The following is a 25,150-nucleotide window of genomic DNA, read 5'->3' as shown; positions in this document are numbered from 1 at the left end:
AGAAAACAAGAGTTATAAGTCATAAGTGATACTGACACTGTGACACCACTCTTTGATATTAATCTTTCCCTATAAAAACTTTTTTCCCAAAAAGTTCCCAGAATGATCATGACATTTCTAGATTAATTCATAGTATGTGTTGCTTCAGATTAATACAAGAAAAATAATTTCTTACACTAAAAAAAAAAATGTTTCTTGCATATTTGCTGAGTAATTAGAAACACAAAAACTAAACCCCACAAAAAAAACAGGTATCAGTTCTCTTAACATAGAAATCAAACTACAGTGGTGACCAAGCCCTTCCATGACTTTTGTATTAGCCTCTCAGGTAACAGCCTAATTAAATAGGATGATGTTTATAAACAAAAGTGAGATGAGTTAATTAGTGTAATCATTCTGCATGCATATGCACATATATGCAAACACAGGTAGTGGGTGGGTAGGTGTGTGCACATGTGCACTTACCTATACATTTCAGAAAAGGAACTGTTCTTTATCCACACAATGAAGAAAAGGCATTATTCTGAAGCATTAGATTAAAACTTCAGTATATTAAATACATATATATCTTATGGAGTATTCAACACAAGAAGCAGAAGTTTCCGTAGTTACAAAACATGGAAGGATTTGGCACTGGAAGATTTGGGAACATATGCCTAAGAGGAAGCCCAGTGGAAAGCAACATGACAAGCCATGAGAAGAGAACAGAGAACAAGGTTGCCATCCTGGTCAGGTTGACCAGATGACAAATAATGATATAAAGAACAAGATCCAAGGTCTAATGTAGTTCAAGATTCTGAAATCCTGATGAATTGGAAGCAAAATTGTTGGGAAGGTTGGGAGGAAAAAAAAAAAAAAAAGAGGAAGAGACAAAAAAAAAACCCCAGACAACAAAATTTGAGTAAGAAACCAAGAAAGTTATTTGACAAGCTATAAGAGGAATCTCCAATAAAGCATGTCCTCCAAAGCCTACATGCATTAATCTAGGTAATACCATCACAAAAATGCACCAATGACTTGATTAATAAGAACAGGAGACAACATGTTCAACTTGAAACACAGAACTTGAGGGCAACATACAATACAATTTGACTGCCTTGATTATATTTTAGAGACAGCATAAAATTGTCACTTAATTAAAATAAGGAACAATAGATAAATAACTTCATTATTATTGTCACTTGTACTAGAAACCAAGAATATTTATATTACACATAGACATAGCTTATCGAGTTTCACAAAGCTTAAATTTCAATAACCATTGATACTATTAGAAATAGTTTACCTGTAAAGCAGCCTTAAGCAGCATTTAAAGAAAAAACAAAGACTGTAAACACCACTAGCAACAGCAATGCCCATAATTCACTGTAACAAGTTATTATTTCTATGGCCAATTAAAAGATAATTGCCTGTAATCTTCACCAAGCACTGCTGTTCTCTAGCACCATCAACTACTGCCCACTCCTGAAACTAGGCCTGTTAAGCCCCAACAAATTAAAATTTGAACATCACTGTTGATTCTCAAGTACCATCTTTCCCATATGCCCTCTTTCTTCCCCTTTCCTTGCCTGCAATTATCTTCTGTCTGCCTCCAAACATCAGCACTGCCCTAAAACCCACCATCATGTCTGCTCAATTTCACAGTTACAGCAATCCTAATGCTTCCCACCAACTCCTGCATGAATGATGGGATGAAGTGACAAAAACATTTTCAGCAACCTTTTCCCATTAATATTAACTCCTACTAAGGCTACCTAAATTATGATCTTAACATGTTTTCATTCCTGATTTACTCAGATTTCATTTACATTAGATTTTAAAAATTTATGCTACCTGAACAAACACAGAATGAATTTGAATGAAAGTAAGAAGTGTTGCATTACCTTTAAACTGGTATCTAATCCCTTTCAAAAGTACCTCCAGTATTAGCTCACTACCGGAGAGTTCAGTGGAAATATTTTTAACTTCTAGCATTATACCTGCAAAACCAATACTGATCTAGAGCTTCTGAAATGTCCAAACAACAGAAGTCATTCTCCCCACAACATGAATTATCTACATTTTTCTCGAACAAAAAGAATTATTGTACATACAAATCTTCCCAAAACAGCAACTTAATGTTATCACTTCTATATTTGTGTACAGTTGAACACCATACATTAGACAGCCTTTACAAAAATTTACTTTTGCTCTTCATATGCAATAGCAGCTGCTACATTCTGCCTCAAAGTGCTGCACTCATATTTGGCACAGTCCAGAAAAAGCATTACGTCTGACCGTAGGACTCTGCAGATACACAGGAGGGACAGATAGCAACTTCTACAACTACATTGAATCCAAGATACAAATCAGAATGAAGAGTTCTAATGAAACGTTAAGAGTCCCAGCATTCAAATAAATTCTGTTCTATTTATGTTTCAGTCAAAATTAAACATAATATAATGTTCTGTAATACAAAATTAGTATTTTCAATCCAATCCTATACTTAATGTTGTGTAAGTCTATTTCTCTGCACTACAGGTACCATCCCTCATGGTTCTGATGCAGAGATGCACTGCTGGGGAGAGATGCCATAGATAGAAAAATGTGTGTGCAGTCTGCCTTTTACATTCTGTCAAGTACCTTTTGTTGAATAGTGGAGTGCTTTTGCTCCATATCTCTCTTCTCCTTTGCAGCATCTACAGCCAACTGATCCAGCTGTAAAGAGAAACAGAAAATTGGATCTTTAGGTATCAAGAGAAATTTGGCTCAGTAGCTTTCATAATACTGACAAAAAAGCCACATTATGTCTAGACATTTCATGACTTTTGTTTTATTTGCATAGTATAATTACTTATCTGGTCACAAAGCGTTTACCTTTAATAACCACTGAAGCCTCGTCTAAAGCACTGCACTACCATCCTGAATTAACCTCTATGAAAGGTGTACATTTCTTGTAAGCCTTAGAAGAAATGTTTCAAAGAACAGCATGGTGCCAAGCATATGCGACTCTATACCGCATTGGTGCTCAGTCTCTGAAGAGAATGACTCATGCTTTAGCTGCTCCTGCTGGCTGACTGGCCTATGCAGCAGCACTGGCATTAGCAGCAAAAACTACAAGGAGCAAATGCTAGGGATTTTTCCCCTCCACAAAGCAGGAGGAACTGCCTCGACCAGGCTTTTGTATTGATAGCTTTGATCGGGTACCCAGCAGTATTTGCGCAGAATTCCTTGAAATCTTAGGCAGAACCGTTCAAATGTTTCTAGTCTCAGAAACAGCAACAATATGATTTTGCAAAGAAGAGAGACTGTCACAAGAGAGCGGGTTTCAGTTAGTATCCTTACAAAGTCTGTGATGATAAAAAAGACACTACCAAAAACTTGCTGCAAGCTTGTCTATAGCACTACCACATAAACTTTTTCCTTTTAAAAACCAGAAGGGAAAAAAAGGCAGGGAATTTAAGATATCCTGTAAGAGGGTAAGGTGGGTTTGTTTGGGTTTTTTTTCCCCAGACTTTAATGTTTACAGTGAAGAAATACAGTGAAGTGGAAGAACAGATGCTGCCTGAAAGACCAGTTAGCTTGGCACTTATGCGACATGCTATGGAATCTGATGAACTCCTTTAATACAGATCCGCCCATAACAGAAGGCTGTCATTAACCCCAGTCACGGGATCTTACTGAATAACGACGCAGATGCAGTACCGAACACAGTGGTACATCTGTAGGACAGACCTTGTTCTACTCCAGGTCTAGAACGAGGAGATCAGGAACAGTGTGCAAAACCAGTTTTCCAGCTGAAGTCAGTCACATGGCAGAGGGCACAGTATGACTAACAAAACATCTAATTCACACACAAATAGGATCACCTCCACCCACTCTCATAACAGCAAGTGAGAGCCCCTGCCAACTCTGGTCACTTTCCCCCATGCTGCATCTCCTCTGCCTGAAATGACACAAGTGAGAGATAAAAAGAGACAATAACTGGCTCTTACCACCGTTGTGCTAGACAGTTTCCAACAATTAACGAGCCATCAGACAGCTGGGACATCTGAATCCAATTCCATACACTTGTTTTTCTTAACTCTTCTTTCCCTGGCTTCTTTGCCTCAAACAGCTACACCAGCACTTTCACACCTTACAGGTATTTGTGAACATGAACACGTTAAAGACCTAAGTGTCCAGACATCATATTTATGTAGCAATATGACTTAAAAATGACAGAAGAGCCTCTACGCCAGAGACTGCGCTGCCACTATGCTCAAAGACTGTTTTGCACCAAGAACCCTGGGAAGCTCATTGTTTTGTGATAAACATGAGAATCAGTCCAAGGGCGGTTCAAGGCTTTATAGGAATCAAGTTTCTTGCTAAAACCTCAGATTCAGGAATCTGCACATGGCCCCCAAGAAATTCCTCCTCCTACCCTGCTAGATGAAAAAGAAGGTAGGCACATTCAGATTAGCAATTAGCTCTAATTTATCTTAAATACAAGTGTTGGAAGATACATTTACCACAGCATAAGTGCCAGAATAAAGTTCTTAATAGCAGCTCATTTCATCATTTACTTTTCACTATCAATACATTGCATCATTCCAGTTTCCAAGCTCAGAGCAGAATTTCTTCTTTTCACTTAGGTGAGCAGCACATCAACTGTCTTAAACAAGAGACCAACAGCATACGACTATCAAGAGCTGTGGCCAATCACACAATTAAACTATCAAAATCCCAGTCATTATATCACTATTGGGCAGTCTTCAAAAACACAAGTTTTTCAAAATACTGCATTTACTGCTAAATGTATTTCACAAGCATTTAACACTGACTGGTATTCTGTAGAGATCAAAGACTAAAATGTTCAGCTTTCTGAATAGTTCATCTCAGAATGAAAATTCAAGTAGGTTTTCTTTTTAAACTAATACCACATTTCATATGAAAAGTGCCAAATACCATAATTTCCATGCAAAAGCTTATATTACACTTGTGTGCCATTAAAGATTCCCCTACAATGATTTGATTCACAAGTAATCCTACCCTGACCTAAAATATCCAGAAAGCAGAACTGCTCCATCCTATTCCATCATGTAAGACAGTTATTTTGAAAATGCAAAACAGAAGAATTAAAAAACTATACTATTTAAGATCACTTCAATTTTAATACTCGAGGTACTGCTAAACCTTGTAATAAGATCATACACAAAATTTACCTGGGAATGAAAACTCACCAACAGAAAGAATCTGCCAGTATTTTCAGAAAAATCTAGGAAATCCCTATTTTACACCACAACATATCTTCTCTCTGACCTGTTAAAGGCAGAAGCTTCAACCAATACAAACTGCAAAGCCATTAACTGTTAAACTTTCGTAAGCCATTTACGAGTCTGTCTGTCATGAAAAACATCCATTACTTAAACGCCAAGGTCTGTTGCAAAAGAATAATTCAGCGAGTACAACTTTAGGGTCTTCAGTCTATCTTTGCTCCAACTGCAATATATTTTAAACATTCTCAGCTTTGGATTTTCTAAATTTAACTCCTTCAGTTGCTATGATACCAGCACCAAAATGAATGTTACACAATGCTCCTTACCAGATCAAGCAAAAGGATGACCAGCCATTCAAGAATAACCTTGTATTCCTTGCTCAAATAATCTCAATGAAATGGAAACATTAAAGTCTAGCTGGTGGCACAAACCACTACCAACTTCATTGTTTTTGTCTCCTTTCCCCATCCTCTCTTCTGCAGAGGTACAGGACACACATTCTATACTAACAAAACACTACAGTTCGACAATTACAACTCAAAATAGAAGGACATGAAAGAATAAAAGGCACAACTAAGGACAGTCATGTGCACCTGAAACTTTCAAGTGCAGCTATTAGACCAAACATGGAGGGCAGCAGCTGTACAGTCACTTCCCTTCTTGACAGCAGTGCCAGCTCAAGCAGCCTGTCTCTCTTCTCAGCTCCATCACTTCCTCGCCACACGCATGCACACACACAAGCACACACCTCCTTGACATGTGTTTGTACAGGTAATTAAGACCCACAGTAACCTGATTGGGGACTAGTCTAGCAGAAAAATAACTATTTGGACATTTGATTGTTGGACTTACTTTCTACAGTTCCCAACCTGCTTCACTGCACAGACACAGAAGCAGGTTGAGGGGCACAGATGACGACAGTGCTGTGGCAGGAATAACCAGCTCAGAACAATGTAATTTCTTAGACATTCAACGACACATTTACTTGAGATGAATGCAAATAAATGTTTGCTGTCATTTATTTGCTTTTGTATCTGGATAGACACTTAGAATTCGAGTTGCCTTTGTTTTGTGGATCAGGTTGGGAAGTGGCAATAGAGCGTTTTGCATCAGTTCAGCTGATGCAAGTCCTTGGATAGAAGGGAAAAAAATAAAAATAAGAGTGTTGTACAAGTATTTCCAGGCCCATTCAACTTGCACTGAAAACAAATCAAGACACTGCTGAGTCTTCTTCATGCACCACAGAGAGATCTTCAGTTGAATATTGCATGTTCTTAATCTACTTTGCATAAGCATTTTCAACATCTCCCATGTGCAGCCGGCTGTGCTCCATCTAACCTTTTCATTAGTCCCTCACTGAAACCCCAGAAGTTGCAATTGTGTGTTCTTAAACAAGAAAACTGGGCAAGAAGGATTCGACGTATGAACTCAGTTTTCCACTATTTAAATCAGACTTCTGTTTTATGGTCTAAGTTGCTAACATCGATTTTATTTTTGCCACACTGCATAATTTATACAGTAAATATATACAAGTAGAAGGAAAAAACTTAATCTACTTTTTATTGTTAAATACATTTATAACATGGGTTACATACAAAAATTTTTAGAACAAAATAATCCAGTGTCCTGAATACCATAGAGTACCTCCAATGGTACTACATGGCTATATTTAAGTATGTAAATCCTAAAGGTAGTATTGATTTTATAGACAACTCTCAGTTTCTAGTTTCATTCAAACCACTTACAGTGTATTTTTATGCTTTGCCTTTATCACACTACAGTTACCTTTTTGACTAAATCTAAGATATGTACACATACATAATTTTCATCCATTCCAGCATATAGTTACGAATTTTTAAAGTAATTTGTTACCTGTGCACCAAGATCTTTCATGTAGGGCCCAAGTTCACTAAAAAGGTCATAGCCTTGATGGAAAAAAGCCAGATGGGCATACATAAATGATAACATCTAGAAGAGAAAACAGGATATTTTTAAAAGGATAAATATTTATCAGAGATCAGATAAATATACCACTTAACTAATCCACATGAACAAACTTAGAATACAACTCCAGGATTAACTTCTGCTCTCTTGCATCCTGGCAATTTTACATCAATGTCCCATAGAGCTTCTAATGTTGTAAATAAACATGCAAGGTAAAGGCAGCAAAGAACCAAGCAAAAATCTCAGACATCATTTAATAGGATTAACCTCATTAATAAAACCCAAATCTACTTAAGGGCAGAAAATTACTTCTAGTTCATGTCACCTGAAACTTTTGTTATCTCCTGTTTAACTAGGACATGTAAACTAGAGAGGGGCTACAGAATATATTTACTAATGATCCAAAACCACAATCTTTATGAACACAGCTGAGAAGACTATCCAGTCTTAAAAAAAGAGAACAAGTTGGGAAGATGCAGAGCAAAATGGAAAGCAGCTATAAAGCTGTGATCCAACTAAAGTTTTTGCTATTTAAAGGAATTAAGGAAATTATGGGAATGCAACTTTAGACCTTTGTAAGAAAAGCACTATTTAATTTGGCAGTCTCTACCTCAAACTTTTTACAGAGATAACATGAACCAGAGAAGGGAAGACAATCAGAAGAAAACCAGCACACAGATATAGCTGTACATTAGCAGATACCATACTAAACCATTTGGTATATTTGCTATTACAATATGCTATTGACACAAAAAAATACTATTTTTGTAGAAAGAGCTGAATCCATCTTAGATTATAAGTACTCATTGTTTATAATTGTAATGAATATAGCAGACCTGAACAGCAGAAGTCTTAGCAGACAAAGTTCAATTTTAACCATGAAACACATACCAAAGAGTCAACAGCAGTGAAAATCTTAAAGTGTTCAAATCTGAACCAAAAGTATGGCCAAAACCAGTTAAGCATCTATGCCCAGTTATACTAAAGGCCAAACTGACTGTCACCACAGTGCCAAATGTACTGGTAATGTTCTGATGGGTAAAAGGACAAATTTTTTTAATATACTCCTTTGCGGTCACATTTTTAATTTCAGATGTATTTATTTTCTGTATAGAAGATATTTAAAGTATATCTTACCGATTTTAAGATTTCTGCTCTCCTTTTAGACTGAAGAACATTGATCTAGAAAAAAAACAAACAAGCAACTTAGTTTATTCTACTAGCAAATTTTCCCCACTGAAGTAAACTTCAAATTACTTCCAAATAATCATATCAAAGCTTAAAAACCCGGAAGAATATAACTCAATATCAGACTTCATAAAGCACTTTTAAAAGAAGATGCATGCTAGTTCTGTCATTATATTTAACTGATGCAATCAGAAAAAGCTTGCAAAGCTAGAATTTCACAGTGATAGTCTCAACTTTCTTATATTAAAAGGGAAAATATAAGACATCATGTGCTAGCTAGAAGTAATAATATACTTTTCAAGCAAGGAAAATTGGTACCCATTTTCAAGAGACTTAATTCAACACATTTCAAATACTCATTCTGACAGTACGAGCTAACCCAGCCCACCAACTTCTTAAAGAAGCTGTCCTCAGCCCCACTGCCATCCTCTGCTAGGGGAGAGGAAAGGACAGGGGCATGTTTGTTTTTCCCCTTGGGCTGACATTGTCCAAAGTGTCCCAAAGCTGGGCTATAGCCCCAGTCTCTGAAACAAGCAAGATCATAATAGCTTCAATAAGTAGCTTTTCCTATATACTTGCACTTTTAAGCTAGCTGAAGTCACTGACCAATGGTGTTGCCCTAGAACTTGAAGGATTTCACATTATATATAACAAAAATAATTGATGTTTCACATTCACTTAGTTCCTCTATCCTTTGTCCCCTAACCTTTAAGGTTGTCATCCAGAACTACAGATTTTACTTTAGAAGTCCCATTTAGCAGAAACATGCATGATTTTGTAATTTAACACCTCTATGTCAGTTTAAAATTCCAGAAAAAAAAAAAAGAAAAACAACAAACTTACTGAAGGTATAACCAAAACCAGATTGTACCTCTATACTTAAATAGTCAGGATTTTGGCAATAGTAGTATTTTGGAAAACCTTCTGCTGCAAAAATAATTAAGATTTGTTTGTATAGAACAAACCTTAAACTTACAAGGCAAAAAAAAATAAATAAAAGGAAAGCAAAGGTTTTGAAATAGTTTAAAGCCAATATAGCTACAAAGAGACTATAGTTAAGCCACTTTTCCAGAAGAAAAGAATCACCCAAGTAGAAAGAATTTCTAAAACTGAATTAATTTTTGTCCGCATTAACTAAGAGATGCTGAAACTTTTCCCCATTACTTTAAACGCATCTTTATCACAGGAGCTGCTCATACTTTGAGCATACGAATTCCAGGAGGCAAATTATCTGCAGTTCAATGCACACACAAGGAACCGGCCCATAGCAACAACTGCCAGCTTCCCCCCCTGCCAAATAATAAAGTGGTACATAATTCACATAAACATCAAAACAAACTTTCTCCTCAGCAAGTTCAGTGTTGACCACTGACCGCTGTATCTGTGCACATGCCTGGGCAGATCAGATCGATTCCACTTCACTTTACAGGTAATCCATGCAATTTAAAGAACAGTTAACTAAGCTTTAAATAACTGACCGGACTGTCACAAATCAAGATGATACCGCCTAATATAAAACCAACATAATTTAAAAGGATTGTTCATAGGAGAACCCCAGCTCCATTTAGGAGCTCCCAACCCCTCGTACCATTCAAGCTGCAATAATCCTGTTTTGCTGTAGTTGTGGGTAACTACGAAACAGATGAATTGTAAGCATCGACAGAAAATTTATTATTATTTCACAGGATTCAAAGTAGTAGCAAAAAGAACACCTCTCAACACTCTATAGGAAATGTGCACTAAAAAGCAAAAGAGTAGTTATGCTCTTGATTTCCCCCAAGGCACAATGCCAAACTCTGAGCATTCTAGACAAGTAGGATTTGTTAAAGAAAATCCAAAGCAAATAGCTGAAATTATAGCAATAGCCAACATCCTATATCAGAATTTTTCAGGTAATTTGTACTTCCTAGGGTAGGCTGCAGTTTTTACTTCAAATATATAAGGAACTACAGCATAGTCAACTCACAAAATACATTTAGGCAAGTATCAGGCAAATACTGTTTTTTCAAAATTAATGTCCAAGTTGAAAATTAAACTGTGTCATTACAGCAACGGCACTGAATGCCAAAGTATTAAGCAATAAGAATACATCAAGTAAATTAATTTTGCTCAGATTTAATTTAAAAAAGAAATTACTTGCAAAGTTAGTCCTTTTTCACTGAATCTCCACAGCTTCGAAGAAGCTTACAATAAGAACTAAGTATACTCTATGTAACAGATGGTTTTGAAAAATTACTTTTATTGCTGCACTTACCTGAAGAACATAATCCAGAGCTATGTGTCGAAAACATTTCCGTGTTGCAGTCAAAATATTGGTTGCTTCCTCTACTTCGTGTTGTTTATTTCTTTGAACTTGGGCATTTTTTACTAGAGCATTCTCTTTTTCTTCACTAACTTTTTCAAACTGTTTCTTTGCATCTTTAAATTTCCTAATATCTCTAAAGAAAAAGGAAAGATGGATAAGAAATGCATTCTAAACCATGAAGAAAGTGTTTAAAGATATACTAGACAGACCATGCTCGTGACTGTTATAGCTAGTTTCTTTGTTTTCATGTTCTTCAATAAATGCTCAGATCAAATGGAAATCATACAACACATAATAGAAGCTTCCCTGTCTTTCTCTCCTGAGGAAAGGACAAAATTGAAATCTAAATAATGCATCTCACACTTACTGGGAAAAAGCTTTGGTAAGCACTTTTTTCCCCTAAGCTTAGACAATGACAACATGTAATTAAGATTGGTAATTCATACTATTTCAACATTTCTGCAGCTGTATCTAAAGCCTCACTGATTTAGGGTTATTTTTGACAAGCTTTAATATGCACTTCTCAATTTATGGCTGGCGATTTTCAGGAAAGATGTTACACCAACCCACTCAAATCAGATATTTTTAATTTCTATACTACCTATAATTTTCCAATCAAAAGTGCAAAGTAACTTACTCTTTAACAAATGTCTGAAGCTGTGCTTTAATTGATCTTTGGGTTTGGTCAAACAGGATCTGAAAGAAAGATTACATAGGTCAAAAGCTTAGAGGTGTTCATAACTTTTCATTTTAGACATTCATATAGTTATTATGTAGAATTAGATGAGAATTATTATTAAACCAATATGTGTCCAATACCAAAATATAAACCTCTTCAAAGTGGTTTTGATACGAATAAGGAATAAAATAAGTAAAACAACACAAATCTCAACACCATGTGCTGGTCTTTTCTTAAAGACTGTGGTTATAGGGAGAGACAAGAGCTCCTGCAACCTTATTCTCTCACCCTATGTAAGACATGCCCACTTTCATAGAATATTTTTATAATGACTATTAAACAGTCAAGAATATTACCATACAAATATCCTTGAAAAAACAACTTTGAATGTTAAATAACTACTTTTTTTGATTCTTACAAACTTTCACAATGTAACCAATAACTAAAAGACAAATTAAACTGTAGAAAGAACATGCCCTTAACTGCTGGCAAAAAAATCCAAACCAACTGAAATTAATGCTGAAAACTAACATAAATGAGTAATTAATACTATGTCCTTTACATAATACATTTGTAAAAAAAACACCCACTGTTGAACTGCTAAGAAGAATGGCTGCTTCTTTTTCTAAGATTAAGTGTTCCAAACCATTCTTCTCAAATTTCTTATGATTTGGGGAGGTGGGGCAGAATATAATCTACTCATTCAAATTGTAAAGCTTGAGAAATTTGTTAAGTTTCCAAGGCCAAAGCATACCTGAACATTAGACAACTTGTAGTTTCTCTTATGACCCCAGAAATTCCAACCGGGGAATGAAAATGCACATTCCTTCAGCTTCACATCTGTCCTCTGAGTTTTAGGACAGAATGGAACATGTCAATGGCTATGGGACAAATCCTTTTGCCACTTATCATTGTGAAGACCACAAATGATGCCTTAATTTCCAACTCCTCTACACCTCCCATTCTGCATTACGGAAATATACAAGGCACGATACCAAAAAATAAAGAGGTAAAAGAATTTAAGGAAGTAGTAGTTGGCCCAACCGAACAGAATTTCTTCCAAAAGGTAAAGACCTTTAAATGGTAAATAATTTTATTAGACAAGCAAGTCAAGAACTCAAAGTTTCAGGTCAAACAATGTTTTCTTTAAACATTCTCAGTCTTAGCCTCCCTATTCACAAAGTTTAGGAATGAAAAGCCATGCAATGCCAAGTATTAACAACAAACCCCTTACCAGCTTGTTTCTCTTTTCAAGAAACACTGAAGAAGGAAAACATGACTGAGTTTAAGTCACCCATTAACACTGGTACTATACCCTCCATTCAGTCTCCATTTTTTTGAAGTTTTCAAGACCAAATGGGATAAAACCCTAAGAAACCTGCTCCAACCTCACAGCTGACCCTGACTTAGGCAGGCAGTTGAACCAGACATCTCCTGAGGCCCCTTCAAACCTGAATTGTCCTACATCTAACAGTAACACATGGAAGATCCTGTTTGTATTGCCACTTTGGGAAACCAGAAAAACAGACAACTAGAACAGATAAAGAACTTCTTGACAAGCTGGAAGTCATGCTGGGACTACTCCCACTGATGACATTTACGCTTGCCAGTGCCTGAGGAGTGCACCAATCAAGATCAATACAGAAAGAGCATAACCAGATGGGAACTCAACTGATTAGTGGACTCCCAGAAATACGAGCCTTGCGATTCTGCTTATAGTAATGAAGAGGAAAAAAGTGCTAGGCAGAAAAATACATATACATTTTTTCCCCCCCTAAAAGAACAGAAAAAAAGTGCCCAGATCATGATCTGACTAGATTTACAGCCTTTCCAACACATTACCTTTCTCACACTCCAAACCAAGTCTAAGCAAGCTGCTATTTGCCATAAGATGTCAAAGCTACTCCCCCACTGCTGAATCAGTGAAGAATGCTGCATTAGTCTGGTTCCTAGCCTTATTTGTAGCAAAGCCTCATATGAAAAAAACTGACAGCCATCCAGATCTCAGTGGGACCATCTCCTACACCTTCCCTCCTTCCTCTGGAGGATGCTTGCCTCTCCTCTTTCTTCCTCTAGCTTCTTCTCACTCATGATGGCTCTCCTGTCAACTTGGTCAACAGAGCTGACACTCTGAGCTAGTAAGTCCTGCTGAACTAAGCTGATTCACAAAAAGCAACACAGGACCACAACACGTCTGGCAAAGCTCTACATCAGAGCCCTATAACATGCCTCACTTCTTACGTTTGTGCCTTTTGGTAAAAGCCGCTGTTCTATTCATTATGCTTGAGCACAGCATGGAAGCTGAGGGAAAAAAAGCAGGACAGACCTCAGAGTGGTCCTACTTAGATCTGCAAAGAAGTCTTCTTTTAATATGGCTCATTTTTTGCTTTCTGCCTTCAAACTGCCCTAAAGGGACAGTTGTGCTGTGCCAAATTTTAGCAGACTACTGCAAGCTACAATCATGTAGAACAATAACAGCAGTGAGAACATAGAAACAAGGTCAGATGTGTCAAAAAGAGCATACCATACAGCAAAGACATGGTTAAGAAGGTGACTATCAGCAAGAAGTGTGATGAACAGTGTAAAACAGGGAGAGCCAATTGGATTCATCTGCTCAATCTAATCTGCAGAAATCACTGACATGAAAGTAACACTTCCTCCCACTACTGGTGCTTTGAACCTTTACACTAGCTTCTCTCTACCATCAAAGTATCACTGTCCACTTACTCCTCTCTTTGCAGTTTTCATTATATTAGGTGTAGATATGTACACCTCATAATACAAAGAAAATCCAACTCAACAGTATTAACCTGATTCCCTTTGTTTCTATTCCCTTCTAAAAGCATGGATTTTTCTTTTTTTTTTTTTAAAGAAAGCCTAATAAGACAGTTTTAGGAAGCTAAGTTAATGCTAACAAAACTTAATTTCAGCTGAAGCTGTTTGAACTGCATTCTCTGTATCTCATTACATTTTAAACTCCTAGTGGTATATAAAAAAAATAAATTTTAAAGTGCCCTGTGTATTTTCAGCAATTTGGAGACACTTCAGTTGCTTTCCAGCAATTTGCTGGAAAATGAAAAAGAAGTTGTAAGGGCCAAGGGAAGAGGAAGAAAATCGAAGAACGAACACGTTCCTTTGGCTTTCAGGATACCAGACTAAATTCTTTAGAGGGGAAAAAAAAAAAAGTAATATCAGTTTTTCAATCCAGGCAAAACTGAGCTTTCTGATGAAGTCTGGCTTGCTAAAAATCCCTATTAGTCTTAAATCCTAGCATTTTCTCCTTTCTCTACACTTGTCTAAATCTCATAGTTACAAAAAAACCCACTACACACAAATCAGAGGTGCTTCTTTTTTACATTATAAGAGATGGGGGGAAAAAAAGTAGAAATTATTGAAAAGGTAATCATTATTTCAGTCCAGCAAAGAAATATGCTCATAGTTTGTCACTGCTGCCCATCAGTTTGATTAAAAAAGATGAAACAATCCAGTATTTACTCTGCCTTACTGCACTGGCTTTTAGCAAAGCTTACAAATTCCAAACAAAAAATAACGGTAAAAATCTGCAGAAAAGAGGATATTTATAAATACTTGATAAACAATATAAATAAAATATTTATAAGTATAAAATGAGAGGTATTTAATACCACTTAAACCATGATTTTGCAAATATTATCAACAAGAAAAGCTTTAGCATTTTTCTGTTATCAAATATAACTGGAGGTAAGCTATCAGTGTCATGTTTCAGCTAGAAATACTTACATTGTGATAATTGATCATTTCCTGTAAGGTGTCAGAGAACTTTGTCAAGCTGGTCTGTAAGAGAAAAACAAAATGGTTTAAGTTAAGCCCTACACAGCAAAAAAGCAACATTTCAGAGGTTTACAGCTTTTCAGTAAAGAACTTGGGAATTGATTTTCCTCTGCTTGATTATTAAATTAAAACCATTATGCTAGAAGGACAAGATGAGGGTAATGTCAAGTAAATCTATTAAAGCAACAAAAATGTTACTGCTACCTACATATAAAGGACCTAACTGAAGCAAAGCAGAAAAAATTCAAATTAAGTTGACTAAACTATGGGAAGTTCACATAATTTAACACATTAATTTACAATATTTAATATTATACTAAATATTTATTAATGTTTAATACTCTAACTCCAAAAAACTGTTTACATGCTGTAATCATCAGTGCACACATAGTTATTATAGGAACTACTGCCTCACAGCTGATAGCTTAGCAACAATCTGTAGAATCAATGTCTCAAACACAGAAAACAAATATATTTGGATAACTGCTTATTGTTTACACAACAAGTGTAACAAACCTACTTGGAATCAAATAACGTAAGTTTTACTAATTTGCCATGGCACTACATTTCTAGGAAGTAAATTTCCAGACAATAGTTTCAGTTGCACACAGACTATACTCAAGTTCACAGGCATTAGCGTGTGAAGATGCATATATTCAACTGAAGTTCTATTACATAACACACATTAAAGACAGATGATATACACAAAGATGTGCCCATAATTACACCTGCATATTACACGATTTCATACCTCATTTCAAAGTAACATAGACAGGAAATATTAGGTGTTCCAAATTAGCCTAACAAGACATCAGTCTGAGGTTACACCATCAAAGTGGGCTCTGTACATTAAAAAATTTTGATTTCTATATATTAGAGTACACCAGTTCCAGGACCCAAGAGGTCAACTCAGGGAATTTAGTTGCAAACAACTGGCTCTTAGGATCTCATGACTAGAACCCCTTTATTTAGCAAAGTAAACAGGGCAGCTATTCACAGCTTCAACCTGACTTTCTCCACTCCTCCCAAGATGACTATTCCTAACCTAACACATTTTCTGGAATTTGGAAAATCTTTGCCATTGCAGGTTAAAGCTGAAACTAAACAGCAGACACTTGCAGTGTACCACAATGAAAAAAAAGCTCACTCTTAAGACATCTCAAAGAAAAAGGAGCAAAAAGGGAGACAGTAGTACAAACTTCAACTTCTTGTCTTGCCTAATGTTGTATTTTACCCTTTTTAAGTTATGCTTTTCTCCTTCCATTCTGACCTTTTAGAGAACTTACCTCAACCAATGCATCTTTACAGGAATACTGTGCAAGGTCTCGAATGCCATTCATGAACTGCTTGTTGGCTGTACAGAATGCTTTCCCAGTATCAATCATCGCAATACAAAGCTTCACCAGCTAAAAAGAGAAAAAATTACAAAGTGGAAGTTTTTTTGTGTTGTTTTTTACACCACCATATAAACATGAAACATTGAAACAAAGATTTCAAAAGGTAAATTCTAAATTTACAGAGCCCCACATTCTATGAAAAGCCTTCTGTTGCATAGTGATAGCTATAAAAATACTACTCTAACTCAACTGACAAACCATAGAGAAGGTTACTAGTCTTTATAAATTTTTTTTTATTATTTTTTTATTTCTTTTATTGTTAACTGAGATTTTGCAAATATTGCAAGAGAGAGCTGTAGGAGGGCAAAGAGTGCAGCAGCTAAAATGTAACTGGTTAGAACCCAAGCAAGTGCTTTGTGGTTTCTGAGCAAAAAAAAACCCAAACCAACAAACAACCCCAAACAATCAAAAGAAACCTGCACCAGTTGTTTCATCTTGAGACACTCAGAATACAGGCACAAAGCAAAAGGCTATCTGCACAAAACACAACTGAAGAGAGATGGTTACACCTCAGAAGGGGAAATCAATCATGTTTTCACTCATACAACAGACTAGCCTTTCTCTGATGGGTTTCCATCCCTACCACTCACTGCTTAGGTCAGCACCTTAGCTATCACGGACTACAGAGTCTGACATGAAGGCCATCAGCATCTTGCGATGGATGTCTCCCCACTTTTTGAACCATTTATGCTCTGGGCCATTAATGAAAGAATGACTACTGCGACCACTAAGATGCTCTCTTGTGAGAAAGCATATTATAATTGAATTCCTCCAGTCTAAATCAAACTGAGAATAAAATCAGAAGATTAAACCTTTCTGAAGGATTTTTCATGAAGAAAAACACAGAAGTACTTGATCCTATGTTCCACTCGAGTGACCTTCCTGTCTTATTTACCTAGTAATTTTTATCTTGACTCAGATCCTCTTAGGAAAAGAAGAAATCTGAGCATCATCTCCCACATTCTGATGAATGGCCAAGTTGCTTGAATAATGCACAGAAAAATCACTACCAACATGATCCTTTTTCTCCTTCACAATCTTGAACCCAGTGTCCTTTCTTCTAGAGGGGAAAAAAATTTGCAGATAACATAGCCCAAAGTCACAGCTGTGGGACAATAAAACTAAGTTTAGTATGAATAACTGAGCATAAAAAGTTACCAACCAAGTCTAGACAAATCATTACCCTCAGGCCATAGTTACTTCAGCTCACACAAGAAGCTTGGCTTTCGTTACACTAGATTGCTTATACTTCACGTTACAATTAAACTACTTCAATACTTACCTTGTGTGCTTCCTTTCTTGTCAGGGGAGCAAACAGGTTTGGGTGTTTTTGTTCTTTTTAAAGAATACTAGGATAGGGTCTCAGGGCAAAGAGTAATACTACAATTATAGCTTTTACATGATATAGTGGCATATTTCGTACTGGCCTCCTGCAAGAGGCTGGAAGAAAGGCCCTGAATAATGTCCATTAAGGAATTTGAGAATTCTTTTCCCTAAAAATGCCTTTTAGACTGGCAGAAAATATAAACTTCCAAGACATATTTTTCAGATCTTTTAAATACTTACATGGTTTAATCTACCAAAACAGACTCATCCCCCCTACAGTAAAAACATGTCTTATACCCATCAGTTTCACCAAAGTTCACACCAAAATCAAAGTTAAATATGTATGTTAAGTTTACTTTGAAATAGCAAATGGTTATAATATTAACTACAAAAGCTAGAAATATTTTTACAAGAAGTAACAAAAAGTCTTCAGACTTTACACGTGACACTGACTTTATTTGTCTCTATCTTTCTTTGGCCAACTCAGAGCTGCAGGAACAAAAGTTCATATTCAAAAAGTAGCTGAGGAGGTGAACAAATGACATCTGCCTACCACATTAAAAACACAGGCAAAAAATAATTTCATATATTCAGCATAAAATGCTAAGGGAAGGAGACTTTCTACAGATGTAGAACAAAAATAAGCTACCCACAAAATACTAGCAAAGAACAAACAAAAGCCTCCAAATACTACTGGTTAGGAAACTAATAAATGGATTGTAAGGCACTGAAAAGATGCTATATGTAACCTTTCATATAGATGCACAAAGCATGACAAAAAGCAGAATGAATTTTACAGCAGTTAAGTTCTCCAGACAAAAGCGAAGGATATATATACCAATCCTGCTGTGACTGTGCCGCAGACTACCAAAGACAGACAGCACTGACTTTAAATCTCTGAAACAAAGAGTATCCAGATGTGCTCACAGTATGCAGCTGTCATAAAACATAAGCTCTCAACGCAGGGATGGTCAACCCCTGGCTTTTGACTCACATGAAAGCTGAATTAGTTTGCATGTGGCTCCCACTGTGGGGCTAAGTCACATGAGTGTGAGGGGCCACAGGGGCAGGAGGGTATTGCACAATCCAAATCCTCAGCTGAGGGAGAAAGGGAGTTCACACTGGCTGTTGCTGCTGTTACTCATCTTGAGTCCCTGGGGCCCAGCCGTACACTCGACCCAGATCCCTTCCCTCTGCAAGAGCAGAGCTCTTGGTCAGCGGCCACTGCCGCGTCACAGCTGTGAACTTTAAAACAAAACCTAAACACATGTTTTTATATTTTTCAGAACAGACATTGTTGAATGGAAAAGCTTACCTTGTCAAGTTTCAGTTCCAGTTCTGTCACATCTCCTTCTACTTCTTCTAAAGCTGCCCTGCATGGTTAAAAAAAATGTTTTCTTGTAAAACTTTACACAAAAATACTCTGGGACTGCGGGGAAGTGGCTGACACATATTAAACCAACCCATACATTGCCATCACAGTTTAATTTAAATTTCAACTATAAAACATTACAGATTTTAGAGAACCACAAGAATTGCAGAATATTTGACAGCAAGAAGAAAAACTACATCACCAAACAAATACTGATAAAACATATAGCCTAGTAATAAAGATTCAAAATGAAATTTTATTAATCTTAATGGTTGTCACATTGAAATAGGTTTCCTCTGCTGTTGTATGGCCAATAGTCTATATATTTGAAGGTAATAACTAAGGAAAGAAACTAAAAGTCTGAAACAAAATTTCGTAAGTAATTCTTTTGTTAACTCTCCTGGCTCAAACCAGCAAAACTACAGCTATTTAATGAACCACCATGCAATGAGATTATGAAAAATATAGCATTTGCCATGAGTCAACTGACTTAGCAGTAAGTTCAGAGGGCACACTTGTTTATATTCTTTGCCTCTAGTCTAGACTGGTTGCATCTTTCAGGCCAGTCAAGTGTTACAGGCCAGTAAAAGCTGCTTTCATAAAGCTTTTCAAAGCATAACTTTTTAGGCTGATGTTTCCTTTGACACCTCCTTCCTTGCTTATTGCTACCTGAAAAAATAGGAGAAGACTGAGAAAGGATGATGTTTTGTTCAGAGAGTTCATTAACATTGCTCTCTTGTCAGGCTATTGCCTCGAGAGCTGAATGCACTGATTTCTGACGATGCTACACTACAAAAATCTATTCAATGAGGCTGGGATTTCTCATTACACAGAGGCTGGTGGGAACAGCTGTATTCCCATCCCTTGCTCCCATCACAGGGCACCTCATTCTTTCAGTCATTCCAGCATAACTGTTCATGGAGCCACACTGTTCACCAGTAGTAGTCCACCTTGGGAAAAAACAAAAATAATAGGAAGTTTTCTGTACTGCTTTTTGGAAAATTGGATCAGATACACTTCGCTCCTACAAAAAAACTCTTCCTGGAAAAAGTGAAATGGGCAGGGAAGTATGATTTGGAACAGAATTTTCTTGAGCCAGCTTTACCACTGAGAAGAGATTATACAGAACTATAGCTTTACTGTCTCTTGGTAATTCTCTTCTAGTTCACATGAGTTCAAGCCAAAAACAAAAAACCAAAAAAAAAACCAAACCCAAAAACAAAAAAGAGAAACTGGATCAGGCCCCAAACTTGGGAAAAGCAGTTTTTACAAGAATAGTTCTGAAAAACACTGCCAATTGCCTGCAGTTCTCAAACACTGAGCATGACATTCCCAGCTTTTTTGCAGATTTCACTAACACATAGTTGCATTCCAGTTTTTTATATCTAAAGGCATTCCCACAGTTACATCCTAGGTTTTATATCTAAGCACATTCCTGCACAGTTACGTTTTGGCTTCTGCCTCCTCTCTAGCTTCAGATCATGAAAGATTTCAGGCAACAATTTCTCTTACTTTATTTTCTTCCATAAATGATTAATTTTCATTTAAGTCTCTAGAGTTAAATCTTGTTTCAGAGAGAATTATACAGAAAAAAACAAAGGAAAAGTATCTCAATATTTATACTGCAATTTTGTATTCATTTGTTTATAATCACAGTTCAACCAATTTTTATTTGTTTCTTTGGCATTAACATGAAAGCATGCTTAAGTAGTTTGTTTACAAAACTGCAGTAAGATCTGATAAGATTTTTTTTTAGTGTCTTTAACTAGCAAAGAGTTCTAGCTCCACAGGACTTAATGAGCTAAAAAGTCTAAGATTCAAGATGAAGAGAGATAAAGGCAGGCAAAATGAAAACACCACATCTGCTCAGTAATTAAAGCTGTATGGCAGGGGGAAAATTTTAAGAGAGAATAAGCTCAACTGAAAGAAAAGAAACAACAGAACATCAAAAGACTGAAAAGATGAGAGGCACATCAAGAAAGATGTAAAGAGTAAACCAAAAAGAGATACCACAGGAGAAGGGAGACACACAGCCTCTCCACCATCTGATTTGCTGCAGATCATCTTTGAATGGCCACAGGCCCCTGAAGCACCAAGCTGGTTCTCTGGGCTATTTCCCACCACTGGCACATGATGGAGGGAAGGCACATCTGGGGCCTACAGCTGGATATGGATCAAATGGCTGTTAGGTTCAGCCAAATCCTATTTCAACTCCCTGTTTCTTTGCATAGAACTGGCTACTTTCACTGTTTCCATCATATAAAAACTAGTAGAAAAGTTGTTTTCATGCAAACATATTCACAGTATCAGACCAACACTGGATTACAAGCATCAGAACAGAGAATATGACCTCAGACTATCAGAATATAGATACATATATCTAATAATGTATTAACATGAAGGTATCCATCTAGTCACAAAAATTGTTTTAACACTGGGTTATGGAATACATTAAGAACAGCTGATCTGAACTGTGCTGTGTTAATGCTATCCTTGTTTTTCTTAAATTAATATTTCTTGAAGCCACAGAATAAAAAGGTGCATTTCTCTAACACATCTGTGTCAGGAATTACTTAATGTTCACAGAAAATTGTCATAATTCCGAGTAAATCTCATGTCCACAGCCAAGACCAAATCTCCAGCTATAAACAGAGGAAGTGATCATAGAAGAACAACTGAGGACCAAGTGCCAGACCTGACGTACCAAAAGCATTACTCCTTAGCGAAGTGGGAGCTAGGAGCAGGGTTTGCATCAGGGTAATCTTAGCCAGAAGGCTCTGGCATTAGGAATAAGGGTCAAATCTGCCTCAGTACATGAATCAAACATCTGTGGCTTCCCGAGATGTTCAAATGCTGCATGGCAATGCACAAAACCAGAACAGCTGCTTAAGGCTGGAGGACACTTTTATAAGTGAACAGTCTCCCATACTCTTCATGCTCCATAACGAGACTCTCAGGAATGGGTTCCTCTCCTCTGCTGTTCCTTTTCTCTTTCACCCTCCCTCTTAAAACACAGTTCAGTTTGCTAGATACAGCTTCCTGCACAACTGCAATGCAGGTGGAATATAGGAGATGATGGAAGAAAACTCAAGGTCTGGCTTAGCAGCCTTTTCAAATAAGGATAATGTCAGCAGTTACCTAGCCCAGCACACAACAAAGAAAAATCTGAACTCTCTGGTGTCCAACCAAGCACTCTCCTTAAGTGAGCACTGAAAGGCTATCTTCCAGGTTAAGGTACTATGGGACTCCAAGAATCCCAGGAACCAAACGCAAAGATGACAGCTAAACTCTCCTCTAGAAAGAGAATCAGTCACTCTTAGGCCACAAGCTGCAAACACATGCTAAGGAATTAACTTCGTCTGGACTAAACCACTACACACTGCTAACCATAACGCCAAGCACTCTGTGGCCACAGACAAGTGTCTGCTTGGTCTGTTTACTCTTACAGGATAAGAGGTGGCAATGGTCAATGCCAGCTATTCTTCAAACAATAGCTAACTGCCATCGAAGCCACATCCTGCCTTTAGTCTTTCACTCATTCATCATTTTCTAGTTTGCATTTTTAGACTGAGTTCCTGAAAGTAATGAGGCCGGAATCAGCAGTCATTATAAATTAGATGCTGACAAACAAAAAATTGGAGAAGTCAATTGTTAATTATCCATAGCACCTTTAATTACTGTTAATTCTACAACTAACATGTCCCAATATAAAAAAAATATTCAAAAGAATCAAAGCCCATTAATAAAGTATTTCCCCATAGTTTGGGATTTTTTTTTTTTTAAAAGTTCTAATACATTCATGTATTTGTATTCATAAAATGGAAGTAACAGATTCTCACCATCACAATTTCAATAATATTACTAACATCTTTTCTTCAAATCTTGGAAAGACACAGCTCTCCTACTTGCACATATTCTATGCAGAATAGCCCCTTAATGCATATCTTTGACTTCACTGCAGATGACATCCTTTCAAACAACATCCACTACAGTTCAATAGTATAAAGTTGACATGTAAGACTAGTCACAAATTATAACTAAATCAAAGTATTTGAGTGCACATATTCAAGAATGACTACATTCACATTTTCCTTCATTTACTGCAGTATAATTTCACAAGACTGGCTGTGTATCAGAAGATTACATAAAGAAGCATTACCATGCTCCACTACCAGTAGAGAACAATTCAGCCTTGGAGAGACAGAGAACACTGAATGTGAACTAACAAGCAAATGGTACTGTGATGATCCTCCTTTTGTCCTCTTCAGCTGCATTTCATTTTAAACTTTAAAGGCATTAGGAGAACTGAAAAGCAGTTACAAAGATACATACAGCTCAATAACTGCAAGGGCCAAAGCTAGATAAAGCTAGTACGTAACTGGCCAAAGTAAAAGCAATTGATCATTCTAACTCTTGTGTTAAATACAAACCCAATGCAGAAACTCCTCTTGAACCCCATGTAGTTCATTCCAGTTGCCTTTAGCTGCACATGCTTCATTTTGGTAATATCTTTCTTGTACTGGCAGGACCCCAAATTGGTCATAACACTCCAGACTCAGCCTCATGACTGCTAAATACAGGGTAATCATCTCTTCCCTCAACTTGCCAGCTACGCTCTTGCTAATATAGTCCAATACACTGCCATTTTTCACAGCTACACAGGCACACCGCTGACTGATGGTCCATTTACTGCTCACCAGGATGGAAAGGTCCCTATCTGCCAGCACAGCTGCATGGGTCTGTGCCTTTTCAGAGCAAGTCTTCACATTTGTCTTCGTTAAACTTGAGAAGGTTTCTACCAGTGCTTTCCTCCACCTTGCTGAGGTCCTTCTGAATGGCAGACCTACCCTCTAGCTTATCAACTGCTCCCTCCAATCACTGCATACTTCATTTCTTTAATATATAGCATCTATAGATAGATATAAAAAGGTATCTAGAGGTATCTTAGCCAACATGCTAACAGCAAATACATTTGGTACGTGTATAATGACATCAGACAACCACAGATTAAAAAAGAAACATGACATATTGAGGGACAAAGATGTCATACACTGAACAATAAGGCCTAATAACAGCATGGATACATACAAGAAAATTTTTAACTTGAGATGTGTCATAACCATTCATATGGTCTGAAGAAAGAACACTGTTGCAGCCTGTCATAGAGAGCCCATTGAAGGCCTGGCTTGGCACCACAGAGGTTTTTCCCCTGCTGGCACAGAGCCTCTCCTTGCTGAGGAACAGATGAGGAATGCTCCCTGACATGCCAAGATGAACTTCCCCAGTCATGCTAGTACTCTTCATATTATTAATTCTTCATTCATTACCACAAAACATTTTATCAGTAGCTTGGAAAAGCTTCACAACCTGAACAGTAGGACTTTGAATCAGATATGTGATATTCTCTTTACCTCCACTCCAAAATCCTAGGAATTTTCTATGAGCTTGGTGGATTGAAATAAGGAAGCACATTTCTTGAACTGAAGATTGTCATGTTGATGAATTAACAAAGTTTTCTCAGGTCCATAGCAAGCAATATCTGTATTTCAAATTTCCGCAAAGAAAAAAAAAAAATAAAGTCCTCAATATTAGAAGAACTATTCTTCTATTCCTCCCAAGTCAGAATCTTCCTCTTATAAAATAAGCAAATGAAATAAGACAAGAGTATTTACAGGCTCATAGTATAGATGAGGCTTTGGGCAATGTGGTCTAGTGGAGGGTGTCCCTGCCCGCAGCAGGGGGGTTGGAACTAGATGATCTTTGAGGTCCCTTCCAACCCTAACTATTCTATGATTCTACGATAGAATTCACTTAATGATTAAACCAAAAGCCTACCTTGTAGGTACCAGTTTTTAAGCTCATCTTCATCTACACAGTTAAGTTCATCCTCAG

The 25,150-nt window shown here is 36.9% G+C and overlaps 1 protein-coding gene across 2 annotated transcripts in view; it reads right to left on the bottom strand.

Annotated features, from left to right (window-relative positions):
* The window catches only part of ACAP2 (ArfGAP with coiled-coil, ankyrin repeat and PH domains 2), a 68,955-nt gene that overhangs the window by 31,735 nt on the left and 12,070 nt on the right, over positions 1 to 25,150 (bottom strand). For both annotated transcript variants that reach the window (XM_075761208.1, XM_075761207.1), the window contains exons 2-9: positions 19,202 to 19,259; positions 16,450 to 16,569; positions 15,113 to 15,166; positions 11,312 to 11,370; positions 10,624 to 10,807; positions 8,319 to 8,363; positions 7,110 to 7,205; positions 2,623 to 2,697 (exon numbers count right to left, since the gene is read on the bottom strand). In XM_075761208.1, the coding sequence (XP_075617323.1) occupies positions 2,623 to 2,697; positions 7,110 to 7,205; positions 8,319 to 8,363; positions 10,624 to 10,807; positions 11,312 to 11,370; positions 15,113 to 15,166; positions 16,450 to 16,569; positions 19,202 to 19,259 (691 nt within the window). The remainder of the gene's footprint in view (positions 1 to 2,622; positions 2,698 to 7,109; positions 7,206 to 8,318; positions 8,364 to 10,623; positions 10,808 to 11,311; positions 11,371 to 15,112; positions 15,167 to 16,449; positions 16,570 to 19,201; positions 19,260 to 25,150) is intronic.

Source organism: Balearica regulorum, chromosome 9 (assembly GCF_011004875.1).
Source record: "Balearica regulorum gibbericeps isolate bBalReg1 chromosome 9, bBalReg1.pri, whole genome shotgun sequence".
Classification (NCBI taxonomy): domain Eukaryota; kingdom Metazoa; phylum Chordata; class Aves; order Gruiformes; family Gruidae; genus Balearica; species Balearica regulorum.
The sequence above is the reverse complement of the archived record's forward strand: the minus strand, read 5'-3'. Positions and strand labels throughout refer to the sequence as shown.